Source organism: Phacochoerus africanus, chromosome 8 (assembly GCF_016906955.1).
Source record: "Phacochoerus africanus isolate WHEZ1 chromosome 8, ROS_Pafr_v1, whole genome shotgun sequence".
Taxonomy (NCBI): Eukaryota; Metazoa; Chordata; class Mammalia; order Artiodactyla; family Suidae; genus Phacochoerus; species Phacochoerus africanus.
The window spans coordinates 166332411-166358236 of NC_062551.1; the positions used below are offsets into that span (position 1 = coordinate 166332411).

General features: G+C 51.2%; 1 protein-coding gene and 1 long non-coding RNA gene across 21 annotated transcripts in view; one reads left to right on the top strand and one right to left on the bottom strand.

Annotated features, from left to right (window-relative positions):
- Positions 1 to 5421: 5421 nt before the first annotated feature.
- LOC125133968 (uncharacterized) lies at positions 5422 to 12277 on the bottom strand. Its single transcript, XR_007136536.1, has 4 exons — positions 12072 to 12277; positions 8172 to 8299; positions 7059 to 7271; positions 5422 to 5803 (listed from the first exon to the last, which is right to left on the bottom strand). It is a non-coding gene; the product is annotated as an uncharacterized LOC125133968 (long non-coding RNA).
- Positions 12278 to 12375: 98 nt separating this feature from the next.
- Positions 12376 to 25826, top strand: part of ERI3 (ERI1 exoribonuclease family member 3) — a 124876-nt gene continuing 111425 nt past the window's right edge. For 12 of the 20 annotated variants that reach the window (XR_007136189.1, XM_047789313.1, XM_047789309.1 and 9 more), the window contains exons 1-2: positions 12437 to 12791; positions 15260 to 15335. Coding sequence is in view for 13 of the 20 variants with exons in the window: in XM_047789313.1 (XP_047645269.1) it covers positions 12657 to 12791; positions 15260 to 15335 (211 nt within the window). In the remaining 7 variants the exon portion in view is untranslated. The other 8 variants (XM_047789327.1, XM_047789320.1, XM_047789325.1 and 5 more) reach the window with 8 other exon arrangements.

Here is a 25826-nt window from a genome sequence, read left to right on the forward strand (position 1 = left end):
TGAGGGAGGCCGGGGATCAAACCTGCAACCTCATGGTTCCTAGTCGGATCCGTTTCCACTGCGCTGTGATGGGAACTCCAGCCCTCTGTTTCTTTCTTACTCAAGACCCTCCCTTCCCTCACTGCCTAGATCTTCCCAAGAGCCCACCTTTAAATCTCCTCTTTTGTGACCCTGCTCATCTCACAGGCACCCGCTCTGTCCCCACCCCCTCAGAGAGCACGGGTGGGATGAGTATTTATTGCTGTACCAGTGCCCCGGGGGCGGGATGTGCACGATTGCAAGGTCACCCTTTCTCTGGGACTTTTTTTTTTTTTTTTGTCTTTTTGCCATTTCTTGGGCCGCTCCCACTGCATATGGAGGTTCCCAGGCTAGGGGTGGAATCGGAGCTGTAGCCGCTGGCCCACGCCACAGTCTCTGGGACTTCTTTATTATCCTCATCTTCCTAGCTCACCCTTCTCTTATTTTTTTCTTTTCTTTTTTTTTTGAGGGCCTCACCCGCGGCATATGGAGGTGCCCAGGCTAGGGGTCTAATCAGAGCTACAGCTGCCCGCCTACCCCACAGCCACAGCCACAGCAGGTCTGAGCCTCGTCTGCGACCTACACCACAGCTCACAGCAAGGCCGGATCCCTAACCCACGGAGCGAGGCCAGGGATCAACCCGCAACCTCATGGCTCCTAGTCGGATTCGTTTCCACTGTGCCATGACGGGAACTCCACCCTTATTTCTTGAAGCTCCTCCACTTACACTCAACCTGTGACTGACAGTGGCGGTGAGTGACACTCAACCTGTCTCTGAGGCTGCCGCTGTGCTCCCTGGGGGGGTCACCTGGGCCTCAGTGGAGGGCTGAAGCTGGCTGGCGGGCGGGCAGGGCCCACCTCCTCTCCCTCTCCCTCCCTCGGCCCTGTCCAAACACCACCACTCACTTTCCTTCCTTCACAGAGGAACCTCGCTCGCTCTCTCCTTTGGGGCCCAGGTTTCTCCTCTGATTTCTTTCTCCTGCTCTCTCGTGCCTCCCCGCCTGTTCTCTTATTTATAAGGATAGGATGCCAAGGGGACCACCCCAAATATGTCAGGTGCCTAGACATTTTGCAGTTGTAACAGGGTGCTTCTGTGTCCCCCTGCCCTTAAGAGATCCCCCTCTCTGGGCCCCCTTCTCTCACCTCATCTGCCCTTATTCTGTCGCCTCTTTAACCCCCCCTCCCGTCCTCACCTTCATTTAAGCCTTCACAGGAAAGGATGTTGGAGAAGGTGGAACATCCTGCCTGGCTCACAATAGGCTCTTGAAAAGCATCAATTAAGCCCACATTGGAGTCTCCCCATCTTAGTTCCTTCCCTACCTGTTCCCAGGCCCTGTAATGATCCCCTGTTCTCCTCTGTGTTGGCAGCCTTCTTCTGGAGTGGGGGGGGGGGGCAGGGTCAAGGCCATTGGATGTTCACTCAGTGCCTCTTCCCCCCACCACCCGCCACCGATGTGTGCTTTTTGTCAAGCGCTATTTTTACAATGTCTTCATTACCTCCTAATTGGCCAAATCTCTTTTCTTTATTTTTCTTGTTAAAGACAGATTTAAAGAACGAGTTCAGCAGCTCAGCCGTTTTCAGACCATCATTAATTTCCCGCCTTCTTATTTATTAATGGGGCAACTTCCTTGCTGGTATTTCTCGTTCCCTGGATATCTCTGTAAAAGCCTGCCTGGCTCATGCAGCCCCTGGGACTGGTGCTAACTCACTCTGACTTTGTGCTGCCCTCAGCGGCTCTGGCATTCGTGCTGCAGCCCCCCTGCCCTCCCAGCCCTCCTTGGTCAAGGCCCCCTCACCCGCGGCCTGCAGGGAGGAGCGGAGGGGACGCCCCTGCCTTCTTCCTGCGCATGGAGAGGAGTGAGATGCCCAGATGGCTCCTCCAGCCCCTGTGTGGGAAGGTCATGTTCAGGACAGGTCTTGATACAGAGGGAGAAACCAGGACCAGCGGGAAGGCAGCAGCACAGTGGCCTGAGGATTAGCGGGACTGTGGGCAGCAAACTGCGCTGGGGGACCTGTCTCTTCCCTCTGAACGTTGACCTCTTTGTGCTCCACATTCTCATCCTACTTGTCCTTCGGTTAGCTAAGGGACTTGTGTTCTTACGATGACAATACGAACGTGCGGGAACAGTTATCTGGGGACTCTCTCCACACCGCCAAAGGGTGTTTCTGTGCACGTGGCTCCCTTTGAGGCCTTCTGAGTGTGTTCTGGGGGGGATGCCTTTTGATTCTGGTTCTCCAGGAGCCTCCGACTTCTCCGACTTCTCTCCAGAGGAGGGGGTTGGTCCTGCTGCTGCCCGTAAGTCCTTGCCCTCACGTGGGGACAGGTCAGAGTCCGTAAGCCATGGGCTCTGTGGGCCAACTGCTACTCCCTAGAGCCCAGGCCCGGGTCTGAGCATATGCTGACTCCACAAGGCTCCTCCACCTTCTCAGAGCAAGGGGGACTTGTGGAACGGTCCTGTTAGGATCCTCTTCCATCTTCCCATAACCAGGAACATAGGCTCTGAGCCCAGACTCCAGGGGAGGCCCAGTTGTGCCCCGAAGCCTGTTGCTGCCTGCAAATTCCGGGTGAGTGATGAGGTGGCCAATGAGGACAGTGATCCCAAGTCAGGGTGTGGGCCTCACACAGACAGCCTCAAGGACCCCTGGGCTGCCATCAAATGCCAAGTCATGCTCCTCTCTCTGGATGTGAAAGCTCGGAGCAGGCCCTTAAAAGGTTCCCGGGAAGTGGGGAGAGAGAGAACGCAGGGCAGAATCATCTTGCCTGACCTGGAGCCGCAGCTACCCTCCAGCAGCAGCAGCTGGGAGCAGCGGCAGTGCCCGGCAGGAGTCCCCTGGGGCCAAGCCCTGGAAGCCGTGTTTTTACACTAAAAGACCTTGTTTCTTGTCTCATCCTGGTCATAACCCTGCTTAATAGAGACATTAAGATGAATGATTGAAGCTGCCTCTCTCCCTGCAGCCGGAAGGAGGGGCAGCCTGGGTGACCCTGGACAGAGCAGACACTGCGGGGATGGACTGAGGTAGGAGGGAATCTGCAAAGCGTCCCCTCCAACATGGAGTCTCAGCTTTGGGAGGCTAAAGCCTCCTGTCCTGTTAGTCTCCCCAAAGTCTGCCTCATCCAGCAGGGCTTCTGTGCACTGCTGGACTCGGGCTGTGTCCTGCCTCCCCAGCATTAGGGAGGGGGTGATGCCAGCAGGAAGAGCTACTGTGGGCGGGGGGTGACAACAGGGACAGGGACAGGGACTATCCCTCAGACAGGCTCTCTCCCTCCCTTCCTTCCTTCTTTCTTCACACATATGGAAATTTCCAGGCTAGGGGTCCAATCTGAGCTGCAGCTACTGGCCACAGCCACAGCCACAGCCCCACGTCCTCATGGATACTAGTTGGGTTCGTTACCACAACAAGAACTCCCCTTAGCCTTTCGAAGGGCTTTGTAAGCTCTTGTACATACAGGTTTTTGGATTAAAAAAAAAAAAAACGGTAGATGGAGTTCCTGTTGTGGCTCAGCAGTAACAAACCCGACTAGCATCCATAAGGACTCAGGTTTGATCCCTGGCCCTGCTCAGACCTGCAGATACAGCTCCAATTCAACCCCCAGCCTGGGAACTCCCACGTACTGTGGGTGTGGCCATAAAAAAACAAAAGCAAAATAAACAAACAAAAAACTGTAACCAAGTTATGGGTGCTTTCTGCTTGTTTTTAGGGGCTGTGGTTTATATGCATTGTCCCATCTGACCCTCACGACGGCCTCATGACACAGGAAGAATTATCATCCCCAATTTACAGACGAGAAGACTAAAGCTTAGGGGAGTTAAGCCACTTGCCCAGGGTCGCCCAGCTGATAAGTAGTGGCGTTGGGCTGTGAACCTAGGCAGTCTGACTTCAGAGCCTGAGCCTGCCACTCCTGTCATCACACACTGCCTCCAATTTTACAAACTGACAGAGCCCGGAACTGGGAGGAGGGTTGGGGAGGACTGAGGGTTTGTATCAGGTGGGGAATTGATTTAGGGTCGGAGACAACCGTCAGGGATAAACAGGCTCATCGCTGGAGGGGGCTGCCGAGGAGGTGGGGCCCCAGGGAGCACTACCGAGACAGGCCTCATTTACCATGTTTATGACAGGCCTGGCAGAGGGCAGCTCAGGGAAAACCACCCCTTCCTAGATGCCGCTGAACACTTTTGGGCAGAAAAATGCCTTGCTTTTTGTCTTCCTCCAGCCCCGTGCCCCCTGCACTTGATCTTTGGCTAAGTGTGGAACACATATTTAATGAATAGCTTCTAAAATATAGATGCTGGAGTTCCTGCTGTGAGTCAGTGGTAACAAACCCAGCTAGTGTCCATGAGGTTGCAGGTTCGATCCCTGGCCCTGCTCAGTGAGTTAAGGATCCAATGCTGCCGTGAGCTGTGGTATAGGTTGCAGACGCAGCTCAGATCTGATGCTGCTGTGGCTGTGGCATAGTCTGGCAGCTGTAGCTCCAGCTGGACCCCTAGCCTGGGAACTTCCATATGCTGCACCTGTGGCCCTAAATAAATAAATTAATTAATTAAAATATAAATATATATACCCACACACACTAAATAAAAGTGAGGAGCCACAGCAGCCTTAAACCATTTTCCGTGACTAGAAGGATGCTCTGTGAGTGGACGCATTGGGGAAGGCGGGAGGCTAGACCAGAGAGATTACACTAAGACCTGGCTACTTCTTGTGTGGTCTGAGGAACAGCAGAAGCGGCATCAGCGGGGAACCTGTTAGAAATGCAGAATCTGAGGCCTTTCCCAGAACCACAGAGTCACAATTTGCATTTTAACAAGACCCCCAGGTGATTGGACTGCAAGCATGTGAAAAGTTTGACTTAGCACTGCTGTAACTCAGAACTGCCCTAGTCTAAACCCTTCCGTGGTGCTCTACTGCCTTCAAGATCAAGTCCAAATGTTTTGAGGAGGCTTACTTATAAGACCATACATGACCTTAACTCTTGCCTCCTTCTCCAAAGTCTTGTTTCACACTCTTTGCCATGCTTCCTGCTCCTGCAGTACTGAGTTTCGGCCCCTCCGCCTGTGGGCCTCTTCTTTGCCTTGTGCCTTTGCGCATATTCTATTCCCTTTGCCTGGATGCCCCTCTCCTCTTCACTCTTTGCTTCCTCCTCTCTTTGGCCTGGGAAGTTCCTACTCAGCCTCTAAGACTTAAATATCACCTGCTCCAGGAACCTTTTCCAGCTGTGACTGCCCCTCGTCCTCCGACCTTCATTGCAGCTGGGCTCTATGACCACAGTTATCATCCTGAGAGACACTTGTGTCCTTACCTGTGTGTCCCCTTCATTAAAGTGTAAGCCCTGTGAGGGCAGGAGCTGTGTCTGTTGCTCATGTTCCTGTCCCGTGTCTTCAAGGAGCTTAGCACAAATCACGTATTCAAAGAATGTTTGTGGCGTCTTGAAAAAGTATACACTCACGATCTTAGTTCAGCTGGGGTTCCTGGAGGACATCCCCCGAAGGCCTTGGATGCCCTGCCAACAGCCCTACTGCACCCTCAGGTCCTGGGGGCTGCGGTCAGGAGTAAGCCCCGCCTGTGGGTTGGTGAGTGCTGTTCAGGGCAGGACCGGGAGACAGGGTTTGGGGACTCAGGGAGGGGGAAGCAACAGCCACTTGAGGATGAGGAAGTGCATGCTGAGACAGTGCATCTCTCCAGGCGTCCAGCGGTAGGGGATCCAGCTGAGAGAACACCACCAGCAAAGTCTTGGAGGCAGAACAGTGCAAAGCACCTCAGCAAGCAACAATCAGTCCCTCTGGCCTGGAAGAGAAGAGGAGGTAAAGAACTATGAGGAAATAAGGCTGGAAGCACAGTTGAGGCACCAGTGTAGAGCACTCGAATGCCAAGACCAGGAAGGAGGAACTATGAAACCACAGGGGGTCCAGTGTAAGGACAAGGCCCTCCTAGTTTGGGAAGGTAGGGAAGGTGGAAGGCAGTGAAAGTTCATTTACTAAATCTTGGGGCGGGGCGGGGGGAGGAACGCAGTGTAACGCGGATCCTAGTGGGTTTGGAGCTAACGCTTGGCTACATCCGGTGTGGGGCCTCAGGCAACGTTTCCTGACCCACATATCTGTTTGAATCCACTGTTTTACATGGGGCTGGAAATCCTCTCAGGGGAAAACAAATTTGAACCAAGCCTATAACTAGATCTGCATGACCGGATAACCCATTGGACACCACATTGCTGAAAGGGCCAGCAGAGCCCCAAAGAGAAACCTAATATAGAGGCAAAGAGAGGCTGGCAGATGAGCCAGGTTCCACAATAGGACTAAGGGTTGAAGGGGGCTCGTGGCTCTGGTTCAGTATGATGACTTTTCTTAAGCTCACCCCGTCTTTGCTCCTCTGGTAGCGGCAGGTGTGCGCAACGAGAAGGAAAAGATCAGTTCAACTGGTGGAAAGAGCTGTTTCTGAAACACTCAAGAGCTCAAATCCTCCTGCTGTGGGGCTTCCGGTCCCCCTAACTGCATGGGATACGGAGGGAGCCTTCCTCCTTGTGAGAGAGTACGATGCTCTCACATTATCACGGTACCATAAGAACTGAGCACATCAAGTAGAGGCACTCAAGGCCAGCACCCAGGGTCACTTAGCAATGAGGCCAGTGGAGCATCGTGGCTTAGCCTGCTCCATGGCACAACTGAGGCTTTTTTAGGGGAACATTGCCAGGCATTCGTATTCCTACAGGAGCAGGTGGGGGCCTAGAATTAGCAAGACTGGTTAAGGCAAACTCATTGGTACTACCAGCTGGTATAGAGATGGTAGGGCATCCGCATTGCCACAGACACACCACAAGGCAGTCCAGGGCCTAGAGCCACTGGGGGATGGCAGTTTGTGGACAGATCTGAAAAAAATGGAGGGAGCCTGGTCTAGAGGAGAGAAGTACCACTTTAAAGGGACAAGGGTGAGTGCTGGCATCTGATCAGTGACGGAAGAGCTCCAGCAGGCCACAGGAGAGGGCTGAACTTGAAGCTGAATGGCAGCAGGCACAAGCTGGGAGGGCTGGTGGCTGATGACCAACCTGAAGGGAAACCTGATGAAGGAAACTTCACTCACTGAGCACCCCTCATGCTGCTTGGGTGCTGTGGTGGGTGCTTTGTCCACTTTCTTGTTTACGTAGGTTTTATCTCCATGTTGTAGCAGAGGAAACAGACTTGACTTATTCATCAAACAGACACACGTGGAAGAGAAAGACAAGTAAAACACAGGCTTCTTCCTCGAGGATCTCAGAATGCTGTAGGCCAGAGAGAGAGAGAGAGAGAGACCAATCACTTCGCCACGGAGTGGGCTATGCAGACAAGAGGACAGGCAAGCACAAGGTGCAATGGAGCCACAGGGAGATTCCCCCAGTCACCGTGTCCGCACGTGTCAGAGCCAAGCTTCCCGTCCTGGACTGTCTGGCACCCTCCATCACTCCAGCTGCACAGCTACAGCTGTCAGGACTCTGAGTCACAGTCCGAGTTCTGAGGAGGAGCAGTAGCTCGTGCGGCTGGCACGGAATGTTTACAAGCAAGGAGAATACGGAGTTCCCTGGTGATACAGGGGGTTAAGGAGACAGTGTTGTCACTGCCGTGGGGCAGGTTGGATCCCTGGCCTGGGAACTTCCGCAGGCCGTGGGTGCCGCCAAAAAGAACAAAGGTGGTGGTGGGCGGGGGGCAAGGAGAAGACACTGGGAATTGGGATGCGCATGTACCAGGGCCCCGGGAGCACCTCGGGCCCAGAAGAGGTGATGATGACCGGGAGAGGAGCGGCCACCAGATCAGGAAGACCCTTCCCTGGGACAGGACGGATTCCAGGCGGCAGTGAGTGGTTCAACCTATGCAGGAGTCACCGGGGCAAGCAAGAAACGAGGCTGTTGGCAAAGAAGCAGAGTGGTACCAGAAGATGGAGGGTTTCAAAAAACAAGCTGGGACTGAGAGGAGGGGCTGCATGGGGAGTGGCAGCGGGGATGTGAGACCGAAATCACGCAATTCTTGGGCTGGAGGGAAATGTGCCCCATCTCGAGGATTATCACCTCCCTTTCGCTTCTGTTGAGTTCGGTGACTCAACGGAAAGGACCGTCTGCCTTCCAGAAAACAGTTGTTTTTTTTTTTTGCTTTAAAAACTGTTTTTTCCTCCCTTCTGAGCACCATACCTGGAAGAAGTTCCAATCCTTCTTGGGGATTCTTTGCCTCTGACTAGTGGCCAGATAGCCTAAGCCGACCTTCTGCCGTTGGGACAGGGCTGTGGGCATACCTCTGGGCATGTGAATCACAACTCTTTCTGGAACAATGGGCAAGGCAGGGAGAAGTCAGAAGATGAGAGGAGGGAGGCTAGGGCCAGGGGAGAAAACATGAGCGGCTTGGGCAAGAGAGGCTCCCTGGGCAGGTGGCTCCATTTGATTTCCGATTTAAAGGGGAGGCTTAGATAGCCAAGAAGAAAAAGGCTAATAAGAAAAATATTAAACTGCAGTGTGTGCGTCCCCAGGGACTTCCTGTTGCCATGACTGACCTCCCGGAGAGCGCCATTCGTTCCCGAGCATGGCAGCTTTATAGGCACTTGTAGGCCTGCAAAGAACACCAATTTGCTGCTACAGTTTGTTTTGATAACTGAAAGTTTCAATAAATCTATATTAAAATCAAAGGGAAAATTAACTAGGCCCCAGTGAGGGGCACAGAGATAAGGGAGCACATTACCACCCTGGCCTCAGCCACCCCACATCCATCTCTTAGTTCAGATTCAGGTCACCAGGGAGATGAATGGCTCAGACTCATGGGGAAGAGCCCTGGGGAAAGCAGGGCAAAGAAGGCACGGTCGGGTCTAGCCCCCACTGCTCTTGGAGGGAAGACTGTGGCGCGGGAGTGGGGGGCGAGGCGGTGCTTGTGGTGGGAAGAGGAGTTGGAAAAGGGGTGGAGGTGGGGCCAGAATAACAGTAATAGCCAATGTTTACTAAGTCTTTATGCAGGATGCTGCACTAGGCATTTCAATTCTACCAACAAGTGCGTCCCATTATTATCTACACTATATAGAGATGAAGCCACTGAGCCTCAGAGAATATGTCACTTGCCTAAGTCCCAGGGAGAGCCAGGACTCAAACCCTGGTTGGCTCTCTCTGAGCTCCCACTCCTCCTAACTCTCTTATGAAGCTTACGGGGACTGAGCATGGCAGGAGTGTTCCAGTTTTTCTCAGATAAAATGGTTTCAGACCCAGCCTGGGTTCTCTCAGTTGTGACAAGTTTGGGGGCTGCCATGTACTGTCCTTGAGTCTTGGGTTCTCCGCCCTTCACTTGCTGAGTAAGGTCTCAACTTTTATGGCCATCTTGCTGTTTTTCTAGTGGTTTGATGGGACAGCAGGAGAACCAATGAGGTCCTCTTTGGCCTTTGCTCTCAGGGTTCACTTTTTTTTTTAAATTACTCAGTGAATTTTATTATGCTTACAGTTGTACAACGATCGTCACAACCCAATTTTACAGCATTTCTATCCCACAACCCCAGCGCATCTCCCCACCCCCCAACCCGTCTCCTTTGGAAACCATAAGGTTTTCAAAGTCTGTGTGTCAGTATCTGTTCTGCAAAGAAGTTCATTGTGTCCTTTTTTTAGATTCCACATGTCAGGGATAGCACATGATGTTGGTGTCTCACTGTCTGACTGACTTCACTAAGCATGATAATTTCTAGGCCCATCCAAGTTGCTGCAAATGCTCAGGGTTCACTTTTGCTCAGCCACTTAACCCAGCAGCCAGGCTAGAGGTCTACCCAGGGTGTATCTGTGCCTGTATTGGACTCAGTTCACCGGCCTCCAAAAATTCACTTGCCCCACCTGCATGCCCTACCCAGGGCCTTGGCCCCCTGTTTTTTGGACAAGCCAGCGGCTACTATTATTATCTCATTTACAAACACATCTGGCTGTGTTAGCTTCCTTTGGGAGGACAGTTAGGTCTTGACAGAGCTTCTAATGTGCCCACTGTGGTGGGATAGCAGTGGCCTAATTTGACTGAACTATAGGTTCCTCTCACCATTTTTGGTCTCAGATGAACCACTATGCTTTGGGTGTGGGGTCTGGTGCCCCCTGTGGCCACCAGAGTGGTGGGGTGATGCAACCCTTCTTTTCTCCCTAAGAAGTGAAGGTTCTCCATGGTCTGTATGACAGAGCAACTAAGTAGTTTTTTTTATTTTTTTGGCTTTTGTCTTTTTAGGGCCACGCCTGTGGCATATGGAGGTTCCCAGGCTAGGGGTCGAGTCGGAGCTGTAGCCACCGGCCTACGCCACAGCCACAGCAACATGGGATCTGAGCCACGTCTGTGACCTACACCACAACTCACAGCAACGCTGGATCCTTAGCCCACTGAACAAGGCCAGGAATCGAACCCGAAACCTCATGGTTCCTAGTCGGATTCGTTTGCGCTGCGCCACAATGGGTACTCCCTAGCTGTGTTTTTTTTTTTCTTTTTTTTTGGTCATACTATTTATATTTTCTTTCCTTCCTTCCCTGACTCACTTCCCTTTCCCCTCTTATTCTTGTGGTCCTGGGATTACACTTCCTGATGAAATCTTACCACCTCAGCTTTGCTTCAGGCTCTGTTTTCTAGGGAACCAGAGAACACGAGGAATCACAATATAGCCAAAGGCTTGAGGGAGCCAAAGGCTGGGTTAGGCAGCAGTGTGAGGCACCAAGTATATACTGAGCTCTTAAACTGTCCTATTATTTCAAAGCCTTTTGCCTGGTCTCTGTCCAAAAGGAGCTTACAATCTGGTGAGGCCCTGGAAATTGTTCAGATGCGCTCTAGAGCACTAAGGAGGAAAAACACATTTTGGGGAAGTCCAGGGGACCATGGAAGGCTCCACTGTGGATGGGCCTTAAAGAAAGTCTCCAGTCCTCACAGTGTAGGTTTATATCATTCTTATAACCAAGAAGGCCGGCTGTGCCCGAGACTCAGGACCCACTCAGGATGTGACAAAGCCAGAGAGAAGACAAGGGGACCTGTCGAATTTTATCTACCTATTTACTTCTTTGCTTATTGTCTGTTCTTTCTCCCCCTCCTCGATATAAAAGCTCCTTGAGGGTACAGGTTTTGTGTCTTATCTACCCGTGAATCCTCAGCAACAGAAACAGTGCCTGACGCTTAGCAGAGGCACTATAAATACGGTGACTGATTCAGTCATCTGGGGTTAACATCCAGATAACATTAACGGAGGAGAAATGTGGTCCAGCTCCAAGACTCGAGGAACAGGCAGATGTGCCTCTATTTCACTGACCTCGGGTTAAGCGGCACTTGCCCCTGACGGCGCCTTCCCTCATGTCTTCACATTCACCGTGAGCCCGCTTTACGCCGGCACTGTGCTCGGTGTTACTGATACAGCACGAAACACATGGAAATAACGCCGACCTTGAGGCAGCTTAGAGTCTTGAGGGAGCGACAACGACAGCACACAGATGATTATAAAACAATGTGATAACTGCTGTCGCTGCTGAGTGGAATTAGCTAATTCATCACGTGGGATTAGGGAAGGTAGGCCCTGACTGGGGGAGCACCCGGCTTCCCCAACTCAGGTGGGACCTCTTCCTTACGTGGAGGTCAGACCTCGGGGGCGACAGGGCCCCGAAACGGCCGTTTTCTTACGTGAACCCAGGCAGACGGCAGACAGCGGGCGCGGGGCCTGAAGCTGGGCCCAGAGCACGGCCCCTGGCCCGGCCGAGGCCGGGCTCTCCCAGCTCAGGACCCGGTGCCTGCGATTTCCCAGAGAGGCATGCCCAAGGTGAAGACGCCACCTCCGGCTTTGGCGCGAAGCGGCGGAGGGTGAGAGCCCCCAGGGCTGAGGCCAGAGCCCTTCTCACGATGAAGCTTCCCGGGCAGCCGCCCCGACACCTCAGCTCCCTCTTCTTCGGGAAGGCCCTTCAGAAGCCGCAGCATTTTCTCCTTCGCCCAAGGGCCCCCTCCTCTCAGGTCTCCCCCGGGCCCACCCGAGACCGTGGATGATAATGAGGACGTGTTGAAGGACCGCATCCTTGGAAGATGACATCTAAATACCTGTCGCCTCGTGAGACGAGACTCACCTCGTGAGAACAGTGGAAGGTGGAAAAACAGAAGTGGGGGCCTTGGGTCGTTCTAGGCCTTTAGGAAGTGTCGGGTTTTTTCAAAAAAAAATTCTTTCACAGCTGGGAAGCGAGGCCCCCTTCACTTTCTTCTAAGTACGTGCAACCTCGAAACTACAAGTCCCACAAGGCCGGCCCGGGGCGCCACCATCTTGACACAGCTTAGCGCGCATGTCGGCGGGAGGGAGAGCGTTTGGGGAGAAGAAGCCCCGCCTCCTTGCAGCCCATTGGTCGGGGGGGCCGACAGCGGGCTCAGCGGTTGGCCACCGCGCCCGCCCGTCCGTCACGTCGGCCGGGGTCAGAGTGCGCGGAGGTGAGTCGGTGTGTTGTGGACTCGTGGTGCTGGCTGCCGCTGTTGAGGCGGCCGGGAACGGGCGGTGGGGAGCGGGCGGAGCTGGCCCTGCTTCTGCCTGGCCGGCGCCGCAGTCGGCGCGGGCCGCGCCCGCCGCCGTAAACTGCCCCGAGCGCCCGCTCAGGCCGAGGGAGACGTCGGGGCCTGCACCTGGAGCGAGCCTGCCGCGCTGGCCCCGAGGAGGGGGCGTTGCCATGGCGACAGCCTCTCCCGCAGCTGACGGGGGGCGGGGGCGGCCCTGGGAAGGAGGGCTGGTCTCCTGGCCCCCTGCTCCTCCCCTTACTCTCCCCTGGACTTGGATGGGCCCGAGTTGGGGGCAGCATCCCGGGGTGGGTGATGCGGAGAGGCCCCCCAGATTGGGCCCTGGTAATGCATGCGGGGTGAGGGTCGCGGCGCGCAGTTTGTGCAGCCTGGGGTGCTCGCCCATGTGCTCACCCTGGGTGCACGAGCCACTGAGTAACGTTCTGGTGGAGAGGGAGAGGGGCAGGGCTTTGCAAGACAGACCCGCCGAGGTGATTAAGGGTGCTGACTTCTTTCCTGGGATTACTTAGGAGGAGGAAGAGGGGTTTGACTAAAGAGGTTAGAAACCCAGCAAGGAGATAGTAGATGGAACATCCCCTTTACCCACTCCCCATCCCCTAGGCAGACACACAAGGTTAGCTGTTTACTTCTTAGGAAGTCTGTAGCGATGGTGATAGTGATGGTGGAAGGAGTGAATAAGGGGGGCTAACCTGGCTAGCTTTCTGTTTGCTTTTCCTGCAAGTGTTCCAGCAACAGGTGTTTCCTTAAAACAAAAAGGCATGAACTTGGATTGGGGCTTGACTGTGAACTCTTGTAAAGTATAACTGCGACGTGTTGCCTCGGGAGCTTCTGAATGTGGCCCCTCACTGGGGATGTGGATTCTGTCTTTAGGTCTGGATTTTGCAGAATGATAGTGCCCATCGTTACCTGTGCTGTAAGTCGCTGGCCAGGTCTCTGGTATTAGTTCTTGTCAGAGGTTTTATCGGTCTCCCAGCTGAAGGGCAAAAAACCAGGAATCCCATTGGCTCAAGACTATGTACACTGTTTGAACTCGTGAGTTGTGATGGGTTGGATGATTTTTGTTTGTAGAGTTCCTACGGGAAATTGGCTTCATCAAATTCTGCTTTATTCTGACTTTATCATACACAGCATGCCTTGTTTTAGTGGGTTCATGCCTGGAGCCTAAGTATATTATACCTGAATCCCCTACCATTTAAAAGGCAATTTATAAACAGGGTCTTGGAGTGTGACCCCACTAATGTGTGTGTCTGTGGTCTTGGTTAGAAACCCACTTGGCTGCCTGTCGTCAGAGAGGTGGGGGCCCTGGTGGTGGGGGAAGGTAGCTGCTGGGAAGTGATTGATAAGGTTTCCTTGATGGATTCTGTGGTGCTTCACTGGAGCTCAGAGCACTTTGGCAACTTAAGCACTCCAAATTAAAAGCTCATTAACAATTCCTGCCCAAAGATCCTGTAAATAATCGGCTAGCTAGGTCACAGAGCTTGGCTGAAAGCTCTCCTTCTAACTTGAAATTTCCAAATAAAAGTGCTTTTATTCCCTTTCATTTTGGAAAGTGTTTTCTTTGGGTTGGGGTAGATTGGTGAGTGGCGTTTTCCCAGGGGATCTGCGCAGGATAGGGTGTTAAGAATGTAGAGTGGTGGACAGGAATAGGTTGCTTCTAAACCTAGGAGTTTCTTTGTTCAGAGGATGTTGCTAGCTCTTAAGGGCACCTTTGCAACTTCTAGTCCTTTGGAAGATGTGATTGGTAAAAGGCATTAAGACTTACGTGACCTGAAGAGAAACCAGAGCGTGGAAGATTTGCGAATTAGGTGATAAAAATGATCGGTACCCATTGATAATTTGACTTGGAGTTTGGTTATCTTGACTTTTTCAGAACTTGAGGCAGACCTGGATGTATCCTGCAAGCATTTCATGTGTGGCCATTTGCAGTGGGGCCTGTAGCTTTGTGGCACCCACCCCTTCCTCCAGTGCTGGCCTCAGTTCCTGACTTCTGAATATTGTTAGCCTTTACAAGTGCCCCTCCTTGACTAGACTAGGATTCTGGATTATCCTCAGAGTCACCACTTCATGGTCATCCTTCTCAGTCCAAGCTCCGATGTTTTAAATGTTTAGTGTTTCTAGGTTAAGATAAACTCCTTAGGAAGAAAAGTATGCCAGCAGAGTACATGAAGTTCATCATTCTTAAAATATATACAGTTGACCATTGAACAATGCAGGGCTTAGGGATGCTGACACCCCCCTCCAACAGTTGAAAATCTGTTGATAACTTTTGACTTCCCCCAGAGTTTACTAATTGCTTACTGTTGACCAGGAGCCTTGCTGATAACATAAGCAGTTGATTGACATATTTTGGAATGTTAGATGTATATCTACATGTATTCAATGCATTCATAACATCGTAACTTTTTCTTAAAATTGTTTTGGTTTTTCTAGGCTATGTGGTCTAGCTGCAAGTTTTTTCCAAGTTGTCACAAATTTCCAAGAAAATACCCATTATATTTACTGAAAAACATCTGCATGTGACTCGACCCACAGAGTTCAAACCTGTGTTACTCAAGGGTCAACTCTAGTACCAGTAGCTTCGGAGAGCTCTGTACCAGCCCTGTGCTTCCCCGTAGACAGCCGTTGCGCCAAAGGAGTTTGATTTAGGAGTTTGGAGTATAGTGGTGGCCCTTCAGTTATTTCAAACAGCAACCCCTGGGGATTTGATCCTTTCTATTGAAATAGACTTGTTGCAGAGACGTGTGTTTGTCCACAGCATTGGGGCTTTCCAGCTCTCACAGAACCTTCAGCATCCCCGGCGGCCAGTCTTGGCATCTTCGAAGTAAGGAGAGGTGAGAATCCTGCTGCCTGATCAACAGGCTTGACGTCTCCCTTATGAGTGGATGGGCCTGGAGGGTGGGGAGTGGGGACTGGTGCAGACTGTATTGTCTGTAGCTTTTTTGGGCAAGATGCCATATGCTGAAAGGCTACTGAAACTTACCTGAAGTCTATAAAGTGGTGCGGGTTGGAGGTGGGGTGTCTAGACTTTCAAGTTCTGTCAGGATTGCTTTGTGGGCATTACAAGTTCAGGAAGCTTGAGTACAGCTGGAATAATCCTTTATCCTGAGAAATGCACATCTTGAGGTAACAGGAGGATCTTGCTCATTTGCCTCTTGATAAATGCACTTGACCAAGGCCCTTGGGGTCTTGGTTTAATTTGGGTGGCTCACCTTTGGGTGGATGGTTAATCCCTGTTTAGCTCCATTTTACAAGGATTGGGGCTGGTTAAAAGGTGGACTCTGATGATTGATAGCCAGGATCTCAGAGGCAGTTTGTTGAATAACTAAGGTCCAGGCATTTTGCTAGGTCCTGGCATTGTGGTGGTGAACAAGACAGCCACTTTCCCTGACACCAAAGAGCTTACAAAGTCATGGGAGAGACGGATAGTATAGAGGCGGTTACGAGACCTCTGTGCTAGAACAAGGTAAGTGTATGTGCGTTAAGAGTACTTGAAAGGACCTCCAGCCTGGACTGGTGGGCTCAGGGAAGGCTTTTCAGAAGAACCTTTCTAGGCTAGAATCTGATGAGGACATGAAGGTGTGTGAAGTGTGAAGGTCAGAGCGTTGTTGACTTTGAGAAACTGAAGTTCAGTGGGATGGAGATAGAGAGTACCCAGTGGGCAGAGGGCAGGAGAGAATGATGAGAAATGAAGGAGACAAGGTGAGCAGAGGCCAGGGCCTTAGAAGCTCTTAGGATTAAATGGTGAGTAGGAAAAAAGACTAGGTCAGCAAACCTTCTGTAAAGGACCAAATAGGAGCTATCTAGTCTTTGTGGGTCTCTGTCACAACTGTTCCTCTCTGTTCAACTCTGCTGCTGTCGCACGAAAGCAGCCGTGGTACGAGAATGAACGAGCCTGGCTGTGTTCCAGTGAAACTTTATGAAAACAAGTGGCAGCTGGATTTGGCCCACGGACCGACCACGGGGTCAGACCAATCATAGAAACAAGGAGACGCCCTTACAAGGTGTAAGCAGTGGGCCGATGGTAGATTGGTGTTTTAGAGAGTTTGCTCTGATCTCAGTGTTAAGAGTGGATTGAAGGGGACAATCCCTGAGGCGGAGGGACCAGTGAGGAGGTGGCGGCAGTTAAACGGGTAGCATTTTGCATCTTCACCTTTGAGGCAGTGTGTTGACAATTAAAAATCGAGTATACCTGACTTTTTACATCTGTGTGTATACTGGTTCTTTTTCTAATTTCCTGGCCATCTAGGTGAGCTTAGACGTTGTCAGAGAAATTGGGTGATCCCAGCTCCTTTTACAGAGACTAGAAAAGATGTGGGAAGGAGAAGTTGGTGTGGAACGGCTGAGAAGTTTTGGGGACCTCTTTTCTATTGAAAGAAGTAGGGCATGGAGCCCAGGAGAGATTATGGCCTTTGGGGTCATAGCTTAGTGTCAGGTGCTTTGAACTTCTCGAACGCTACACGAGGAGAAGGACCCATTTTCCTAAGCTTACCAGGGATTATCTCATGCTGTATACGTCCTCCTCAGTCTCTCCTTGCATGTCGGAAACTGACGACCTTTCTCTTGTTTTGGGAATGCCTCCTGCTTGTGTACGATGGTCTATGTCGGATGTAGGGATCAGAGACAGTATTTGCTGAGCATCTAATGGATTGTCTTCCTCCTACAGGCCCCAGTGTACGTGGCTGGAGGGAAGCCTGTAGGTTTCAGATAACAGTGCTTGTGACCTTGGGCAAGCGACTTACCTCTTTGAGTTTGGCTTTCCTGTCTGTAAAGTGGAACTTCATAGGCTGGTTAAAGGATTTAATGAGATGTAAAGCTTATAGCACAATGGCCTTAACTTTTGTGATTAATAGCATTTTGCACATTTTTTAAAAAAGCAGCCAGCAATCGGGTGACCTGGCCTTTGGCTTAGTAATTTTGGGGTCCTTGCAAGTGTCGTTGTGGTCACGTGATAGACACCTAGCCCCTGGCGGAGGCAGCCAGCAGACCGGAGGAATTTGGAACTAAAGCAAGATGCTGCTCTTCTAATGGAAAATTTTCAGACAGCAGGCGTCTCTTGCAGAATTCCAGAACTTTTTTCAGGGTGGACCTTAGCCCCAACACCATCAGTGAAACGAACTAAGCAAGCAGCTGCCCAAATTCAGCAAAGTGTGACCAGTCATTTCTTCTGGTCTTTCAGGGTCATTTATCAGTATTGCTACCCTGTGGCCCTACGTCTATGTAACATGCCTCTTGAAATTTTTTTTTATTATTATTACTTTTTACCACCACTCTGGGAAGTGGGCCGGGGGTCAGCGTTACTGTCCCTGCTGTGCGTGTGAGGAAGCTGAGCCCAGGCAGGTGAAGCGTGTTGTCTGAGGTCGTGCTGTGAGGTCCTGTTGGAGCTGGTGCCGAGGTGCCTCCAGATGGAAAAGTGTTCGTTTATTGCTGTGATTTCTCTTCCTCTGGGGGAGGGATGTGTAGTCACTGCAGAGCTGCAGTCGGAGGCATGCCTTGTCCGGATCTGCTAGTCTTGATTTGGGCCCCACTTTATCCACTTGGTCCTGTCGGGTTTTACTTGGTGACTGCTAGGGACAGGCCTGTTGGGAAGCAGATTCTCTTTGGGTCATTGTTTTTAGTCCATCCTCCTTTGGGGACATTCTTGGGGGAGCCTTGGGTTACGAGAGATTGCTTTGATATGTTCAAAATTGTGCCTTGTGCCCCACAGCTACAGGTAAAATCAAAAGGCGGATAATTTATGGGAGTGTCAGAGCTGGCCGCTGGCACCTCAGGAGGCCATTAGTATGCCTGTTCAGACCCTCTGTGTCCTTGCAATTGATTCCTCTTTGCATGAGCCTGGTTTGGGAAGCTGTAGATCTGTGGGTAGTGATTGGATCTGACAGTCCAAACACCGGTCCCTAAATTAATCCTTTTAATAGTATTCTGGCACCAAGGCAGTGCTCACTCACACTCTAACTGGGGAGGACAGAATATGTATGTGTGTGTGGCGGGGGAGGGGGTGTAGGAAGAAGGCGCAGGACAGAAGAAAAGAAGCTTTTCCTGGTTCTTAGGCCCTGCTCTGTTTAGACATGTTCTGATTCCAGAGCAGTTGACATCGTAATTCATTCAGCAAACATCAGCTTCCACTCCCTTCGTGCCTGGCCCTGTGCTGGGAGGGCAGAAATGAATAAAACACGGTCCTTGCCCTTAGGATCTTTGTCTAGCTCCGTGTTCCTGAGACTTTTTGAGCTCATGCACTCTTTAGGTGGAGAAAACTCATCTTCTACTTTTCTTTAAGGCTGCTTGGAATTTTAAAATGCACTCAAGGGTCTGACAAAAAACACGTACAAGAAGTAATTTCTTCAGATACGCTTTTTGACACACACATACATATACACCCCCCCATCCCCCCCACCCTGTACCTGCTCTATTCCATCCTTCTCACCTAACTCCCTGAAAATCACCGGTAAGAGGAGAAACACATAAGGAAAATCTTTCAGGATAGTGAGACCGAAGGTAGGAAATAGGAATAGACTGTGTTCCTGGATCACTTAGGCAGTTAACTTTCTGATGAGGTGTCAGAGAAAGCCACTAAAAGGAGGGCTTTTGAAGAAGGAGCAGTAATTTGCCTGGTGAAAATGGAAGCGCGTTTTAAAACAGGGCGAGTAGCACTTGCCAAGGCACAGGTTTGCCAGAGGAAACATCACGTTTAGGGGCCTGAGCAAGAGCTGGTTGTCACCCTGCCTCCTGCCGGTGTCTCTGCTCTGTGTGATGGGAGGATTCGCTCCCGTGGGTTTGAGAAGAGGCTTTGAGTTCCTCGTGCTGCAGTTGTTTTAATCTAAGACACTGCTTTCTGTTTGCAGGGCTGTGATTTGTTTTTCTTGTTAAAAACGAATTTGGGCGATTTGGACAGCTTTAATTATTGCTTATGGTTGAGTTTCTTTTAGTTAAAGCCATACCTTAGCTCAAAGGAAAAACGGAAGTTGGTGTGCGTTGTTAACCCTGGCGGATGGGAGATCCAGCCGAGGGGAGGAAGGTGGGCCCTCCGAGGCGGGAGAGAACAGGACCCTGAAGGGCTGAGGGCCTCTGGGCCTTTGTGATCTCTTGTGTGAAGTGGGAGTACTGGTGCTTGTTTTGCTTGATTGTTGGGAGACTTGGATAAGATGAAATATGTAAGTCGCTAATACAGTGCCTGGTTTGTAGTCGATTTTCAGAAAATAGTGTTTCACATTCCTCTTTCTCATGTATTAACAACAGTGGCTCCCTTTTACTGAGAAACTACTACTGTGTGTGTTGTATGGTTGAATCAGACCCCTAACAAATAGATTATTATAGCTGTTACTAGAAGGAATGTGTGGTAGAATCAGGATTTGAACCTGTGTTTGTCTAATACCAGCATTTTAACCACCAGCTGTATGACTCCTTGTTTCTGCTCCAGTTGTCCATCTTGGAAGCAGGGGCAGAGGAGGTTCTGGGCACCTCCCTGCTTGGGTCAGATGCTGTCTGCAGTGGGAGAGGGATGAGAGTACCGCACCGTACCCTGTCCCGCCTCCATTCCTGTCCTGTTGATGGTGTGTTAGGAGGCTAACCTTTGCCCCTCGTGTGTGTGATGGGGTCACAGCTGATGTGCAGGTCTCTGCAAAGAGATGCTCCCTGCCTTGGCCCCTTGGAGGTAGCCCCGGCTTCTGGCTGTGGCTGATGGATTAGCTGACAGCAAGCACATCACAAGCATGTACTTCTTTTTCTGTGCTGCCTTGAGCTGTTGAGACAGGTTAATCAAAGGTGAGAAGGAGCCTCCTATGCCTGCGGTGTTGCCGTCAGAATTGGGTGTTCTTGAGGGTCTTTAGCATCTGCTTCTGATGTTGGACAGGCTCTCCCTAGCCCTGCCTTGGGGCAGAAGCAACTGAAGCTACAGGCCGGTGGGGTGACAGGGTGTAGAGAGGAGGAGAGTGTTTTAAGGGGCGCACCCGGCTTTAGGGTTCTTGCTTCCGCTCCACTTTGGAGCCATCAGGAATTGGCACAGAGGTTCCAGGGCACGTCAGACTTTGTTCCCCCTTTGGCAGACTGGGCAGAGCCCTCAGATCCGAGGCCTCCACTGTGAGACTGCGGAGGAGCTTGGGGGAGAGTGGTGGCGCCTGCTCCTTGTGTTGGGGCATGGCCAGGGGCTCTGAGCTGGGAATCAGGAGCCCTGGGGTCTGTACCCTTACTTGCTGTGTGAACCTCGGGCTGCCCTTTTCTCTTCCTGGGGCTCATTTTCCCTGGCTGGTTGGACTGTCTCCTCTTGGGTTTTCTTTCACCTTTGACAGTCTGATTTTCACAGAAAGTGCTCTGGCAGTAAGGATGCATTCGTTAGTTTGAACATTATGACTTTTGAAGGCATGCAGTTTATTTATATTTTTCCCAGGCTATTTTTAGCCGCCTGAGACAGGGCCTGTGACTGAGCGAGTTCCAGACAGGTGTTCTCTGTGGAAGCTTCTGTGGCTAGGATGCCTGAGCCCTTGTGCTCCCACAGTCAGGTTAGGACAGGGCCTTGCCCCAGGAATGGGGCCTGGAGAAGCTGCGGGTGTCCCACGTGCTTCTCGTGTGCTGAACCCAGAACCTGCCTCAGTGCCCTGGAGGTCCTCTGGCATGTACCGCTGCCTCCCCTCTGGTTTTATAGAACAGGTTGAATCCAGGGATGGTACAAACTTACAGCCTCCCCAGAGATCCCAAGTCCATGTAGACAGGGAGATGGGTGGGAACGGACCCCCTATTTCACGATGGGCTGCTTTGCTGTCCCCCAGGCTCCCCTGGCCTGAATGCGGATATTAAAGGCTGGCCCCCTCCCTTCTCCCTTCCTTACCCCTCCAGTAATGGAAGGCTATAAAATGTCTATTTACCCAGGACACCAGAATGACTCCTCTGTGGTTCCGCTAATCTGGTGACTTGGTGCTGCTCTGGTCTCTCAGGTAAATACAGTTGGAAGCTTTTTATAAAGGCATATTATTTCCCTCATTAAATGTGTGTTTTGGCACATGCGTTATTTACCTGGCCGACAGTAATGGCTGCAGAGGAGCCATCGTGTCTGTTGTGTACACACTCTGCACAGAGACCGTCCCCCGGGGCTGTGGCGCAGACCTGCCCCTCTGAGTCCGGCTGGCCCTGTGGCGGTCCCTGCTTTCCCCTCTCCTGCCCCACCGGGGGGCTGGCCCCTTTAGTTTGAGGAGCGAGTCGTTCCTTGTCGTCTCTGCCCAGGCCACTTACTGCCTTTAATCTGCCGGGAGGAGGAAGTGGACGTCAGAGAATAAACGTGGGGAGACGTTGGTCTCTGGTGAAGGATGGCGTGCGGTAGACGGTTGCTCTCGAGTCCTGCCCCTCAGCTAGGTTCTCAGCGTCCCAGTGGGTGGCAGAAGCCTGGACTCACCTTCTGGGATAAGGACCTCGGTGGGAAGGGGGAGTGCCTAAGACGTCAGGGGGTAGATGGCAGGTGGAGCGCCTCTGCGGCCTCTGGTGGTGGCCGGAGAGGCCAGGGAGGGGCGCCGGGCGGGGCTCTCAGGGTGGCGCCTGCACACTTTGAGGGCTGGCTCTTGCGGGCCTCCCTGCTGCAGGAGGGTGTGCAGCCTCCTTTTGTGGGCAGGACGGGGAGATGGCTCCCTCGTATACTGTTTTCTGTTTCTCTCTCTCTCTCTCTTTTTTTTTTTTTTTAAAAAAAAAAACAACATTCCATGTGGATTAAAAACATTTTAACAAAAAGTTTGAAATAGGCTACATTTGCTTAAAAGTTGGAAGTACGGCGCAAAGAATTTTTTTCCTGAACCGTTTGTGAGTTAAGCGGCTGACCTGACACCGCATCACGCTAAACACTGTGCATGTATGTCCCATGTGCAAGGACCTTTTCCTGCCTAACCGCAATGCAACCGTTACATCCGAGAATTAACACGGATCGTGGTCGGTACCTCCGTCGAATCCTCGAGCCCCGTTCGGGTTTTGCCCGTTGTCCCAGTGGTGGTCTCTGCGGCAGAGTGACCCAGTTCAGGATGGTGCCTTGCATCTAGCTGTCAGATCTCTTCGTTCGCCCCTAGACTTTCTTCGGTCAATGCTCCTCCGCACACATCACCTTGATGCTTTTGAAGGTTACGGGCTGGTTATCATGTAGACTGTCCCTCAGAATGGTTTGTCTCTTTTTTCTCACGATCAGATTCAAGTTATGCCTCTTCAGCAGGAAGATCACGGAAACGCTGCTTTGTCTTTCCCATCGCATCTCATGTGAGGCATGGTTTCGGTCCCATTACTGGTGATGTTTGTCTTGCTCACTTGGTGAAGGTGACGTCTGCCCAGCGTCTCCTTTGTAAACTTACTCCCTGTTAGTGATGAACTTTGAAACTTGTGAAATCCCTTACCAAACTTTAATTGTAAAAATTTACTTAGGTATTCATCTACTTATTTCTTTATCTCTTTATGGCCTTGTGGTTTCCCTTTCTACTCAGTGCCTTGTAGTCCATTAATATTATTTACTTACCCGTGGGAACCCCTTCAAGCTGGCTTCTGGGTCCTTTGATAATGTTCCCGTCATTCTTTGAGCATTTCCTTGCTTTCTGGCACAGCAAGATGTTCTAGGCTCATCTTGTGCTTCCCCTGCCACAGCCCTGGAATCAGCCATTTCTCCAAAGAGCTCTGAGTCGTTCAGTGGAGAACGTTATTCAGAAGACAGCTAGGTGCCAGATGTGCTCATTGCTATTGAGTGTTGCTGGTTCCTGGCCCTTCAGTAAACAGAGCTAGAAAATATATATACATGTGTATATATGTTTGTGTGTGGATATATACTCTTCCTCACATTTCCATCTAGTTTTGTTTTTATATGTTATTTATATGTATCAGAAACCGTGGTTCACACTGTTACCTCCAATTCCAGTTCAGCCCCATGGATTTTGATTTTCCCTTTCCATATTTTAATTCTGTCGTCTGAGAAACCCGGTCCCCTTACCCTTAGTATATGCCCTCTTTGGGTCAACCCCTCTGTCTGTAACTAATCTCCCGGTGTTGCTACTGCCCTTTCCCCCTCGTGGGTGCTTCTTTTGCTCTGCCCACAGCTCTCCACATCAGGCTGCCCCTCCCTGTGGCCCGGCAGATGCCCTTCATAACCCTGCTCGGGCTCTGGCATGCTGCATCACACCTTCCTGCCTCTGCGGATGCCTCCTCCCCTGCTGCTGCTCCCACTTCAACTGACGTAGAACCTACTTTCCTCAGCCACGACTAATGGCTCTAAAGCTCTTAGAATTTTCAGAGAGGGAAGAAGAGCTTCCTTCTGTTTCTTGCGTTGAACTTGGTTTTTGGAAGTAAGGGAAGTATGGAACCCAGTGGCTGCTGATATAGGGGCCCTGGTCTCCTGATGTCTGCTTTCAAGAGGTACGGGTGAAATCAGCTGAGAAAGCAAGGCCTGCAGGCATGAGGGCCTCTGGCTGTCCGTGTGTTTCCCGTTGGAGGAGATAGGGCATATGTGGTATGCTCTGGGGCAGGTCTAGAGCAATCTGGGGATGCAGGAGACATTGATGTTCGTCCCTGAGGTGGCCTTATGCATGAATTGGATTTATAGGCCCAAGGTTTGGGGGTCCAGCCTTGGCCGGGGGGGGCGTAGGCCAGTAGGATTGTGGTGGTCGTAATGGTGAGCCAGTATTTACTGAGCTGTGTGTGTCAGCCCGCTCGAAGTGCTTCACATGTGTCCTCTCCTGTAGTCTCCCTTAAGGAGTAGGAGCTGCTGTTATTATCATTTTACAGGTGAGGACTTGAGGAACCGAGCTTGCCCAAGGTGCCATGGCAAATAAATGGTCAAATAAAACCTGGAAACCCTCCTGACCACGGCACTTTTTTGCTTGTAGTATTTGGCAGATGGGGTCTGGTTGACCATAAATGCTTTATACGACCCACATACCCATGGAGAACTTGAGGACTTTCTTTTTTTTTTTGTCTTTTTGCTATTTCTTGGGCCGCTCCTGCAGCATATGGAGGTTCCCAGGCTAGGGGTGGAATCGGAGCTGTAGCCACCGGCCTACGCCAGAGCCACAGCAACGAGGGATCCGAGCCGCGTCTGCAACCTACACCACAGCTCACGGCAATGCCAGATCCTTAACCCACTGAGCAAGGGCAGGGATCGAACCCGCAACCTCATGGTTCCTAGTCGGATTCGTTAACCACTGCACCACGACGGGAACTCCTTGAAGACTTTCTGAAGTCCGTACGCATGGCCTGACTTTGCGGGGTTGGAGGAGAGTTCTAAGGCCCTGAGGGACTTTAGATCCAAACCAGAATGTGTCATACGGAGCAGACTGGTGTCTCCTTTCTCAGCAAGGCTTCCAGTACCGTCCAGGAGTGGGTGATGTGAAGAGTTATTTTGGATTCCAGCTTTTACAGGGATGTTGGCCCGTTTGCCTTTCGAAGGGATTCCATAATGCAACTCAAGCCAACCTTTGTCTATCGTAGGCTAAGGAGTTTGGCTGCATTTTTGGAGAGGCCATAAAGCCTCGGTGAAAACAAGTACTGTGCTTGTGCTGGATCCACGAAGAACTTAAAATACTCTTTGGTCTTAGCTGCACGTGGGATCTCACCATAGGGAGAGGGAGATTGTGGACCCACACAGCACGTGTCCTAGTAAATGCTCAGGCAAGTTGTTGTAGGTCGTTCCATGGGTCCTGGGAGAGCCAGGACAAGAAGTGGTACTTGGCATTGTCCATGTCCACTCGGCTAGCAGTGACCTCCTTGCCTCGAGTGTTTTCTGGATTTCACAGGCTGCCGGCCTCCTCCACCCTATCAGAGGGAGGGAGTCTTTCAGAGGCAAGCTCTTGGCTCGGAGTGATGCTTTGGAGAGCTTAGACTGTGGCCACTTCCATTTTGAGCAGCAGCATGTCTTGTTTGACTTTGAGGATATTTGAGTGTTGGGTATAGAAGGGGGAAACCAAAATTTCTGCTTTATTCTTTTTTTTTTTTTAAAGGAAACTTGAGTTATTTGTGAGTAAAACTTAGGCTTTGATTTTTATATTTAGTTAGCCCTCTAAGGAGCAGACATTCTGCACATTTAAAGGGAAAACTTGAAAAGTGATTTGGATTTTTTTTTTTTTTTTTTGCACATGTTCACTCAGAAAAGTTTACTAGACTTTTAGCAATGCTCCCATTACGGCCACATCTGGGTTTTCTCTTTTTCTTCCCTATTTAAAAAAGTCCTGCAGTCATTCAAGGCCGCTGGTGGAGAGCAAGTCTAAAAGCAGCAAGTGGGAAGGCCTGAGGCTGTTGCCAGCTGTGCTCTGCAGGCTTCATTCATTCCCCCGGGGTGCTGCTTACTGGCAGGGGGGTGGGTGGGGGATCACCAGAGTGCG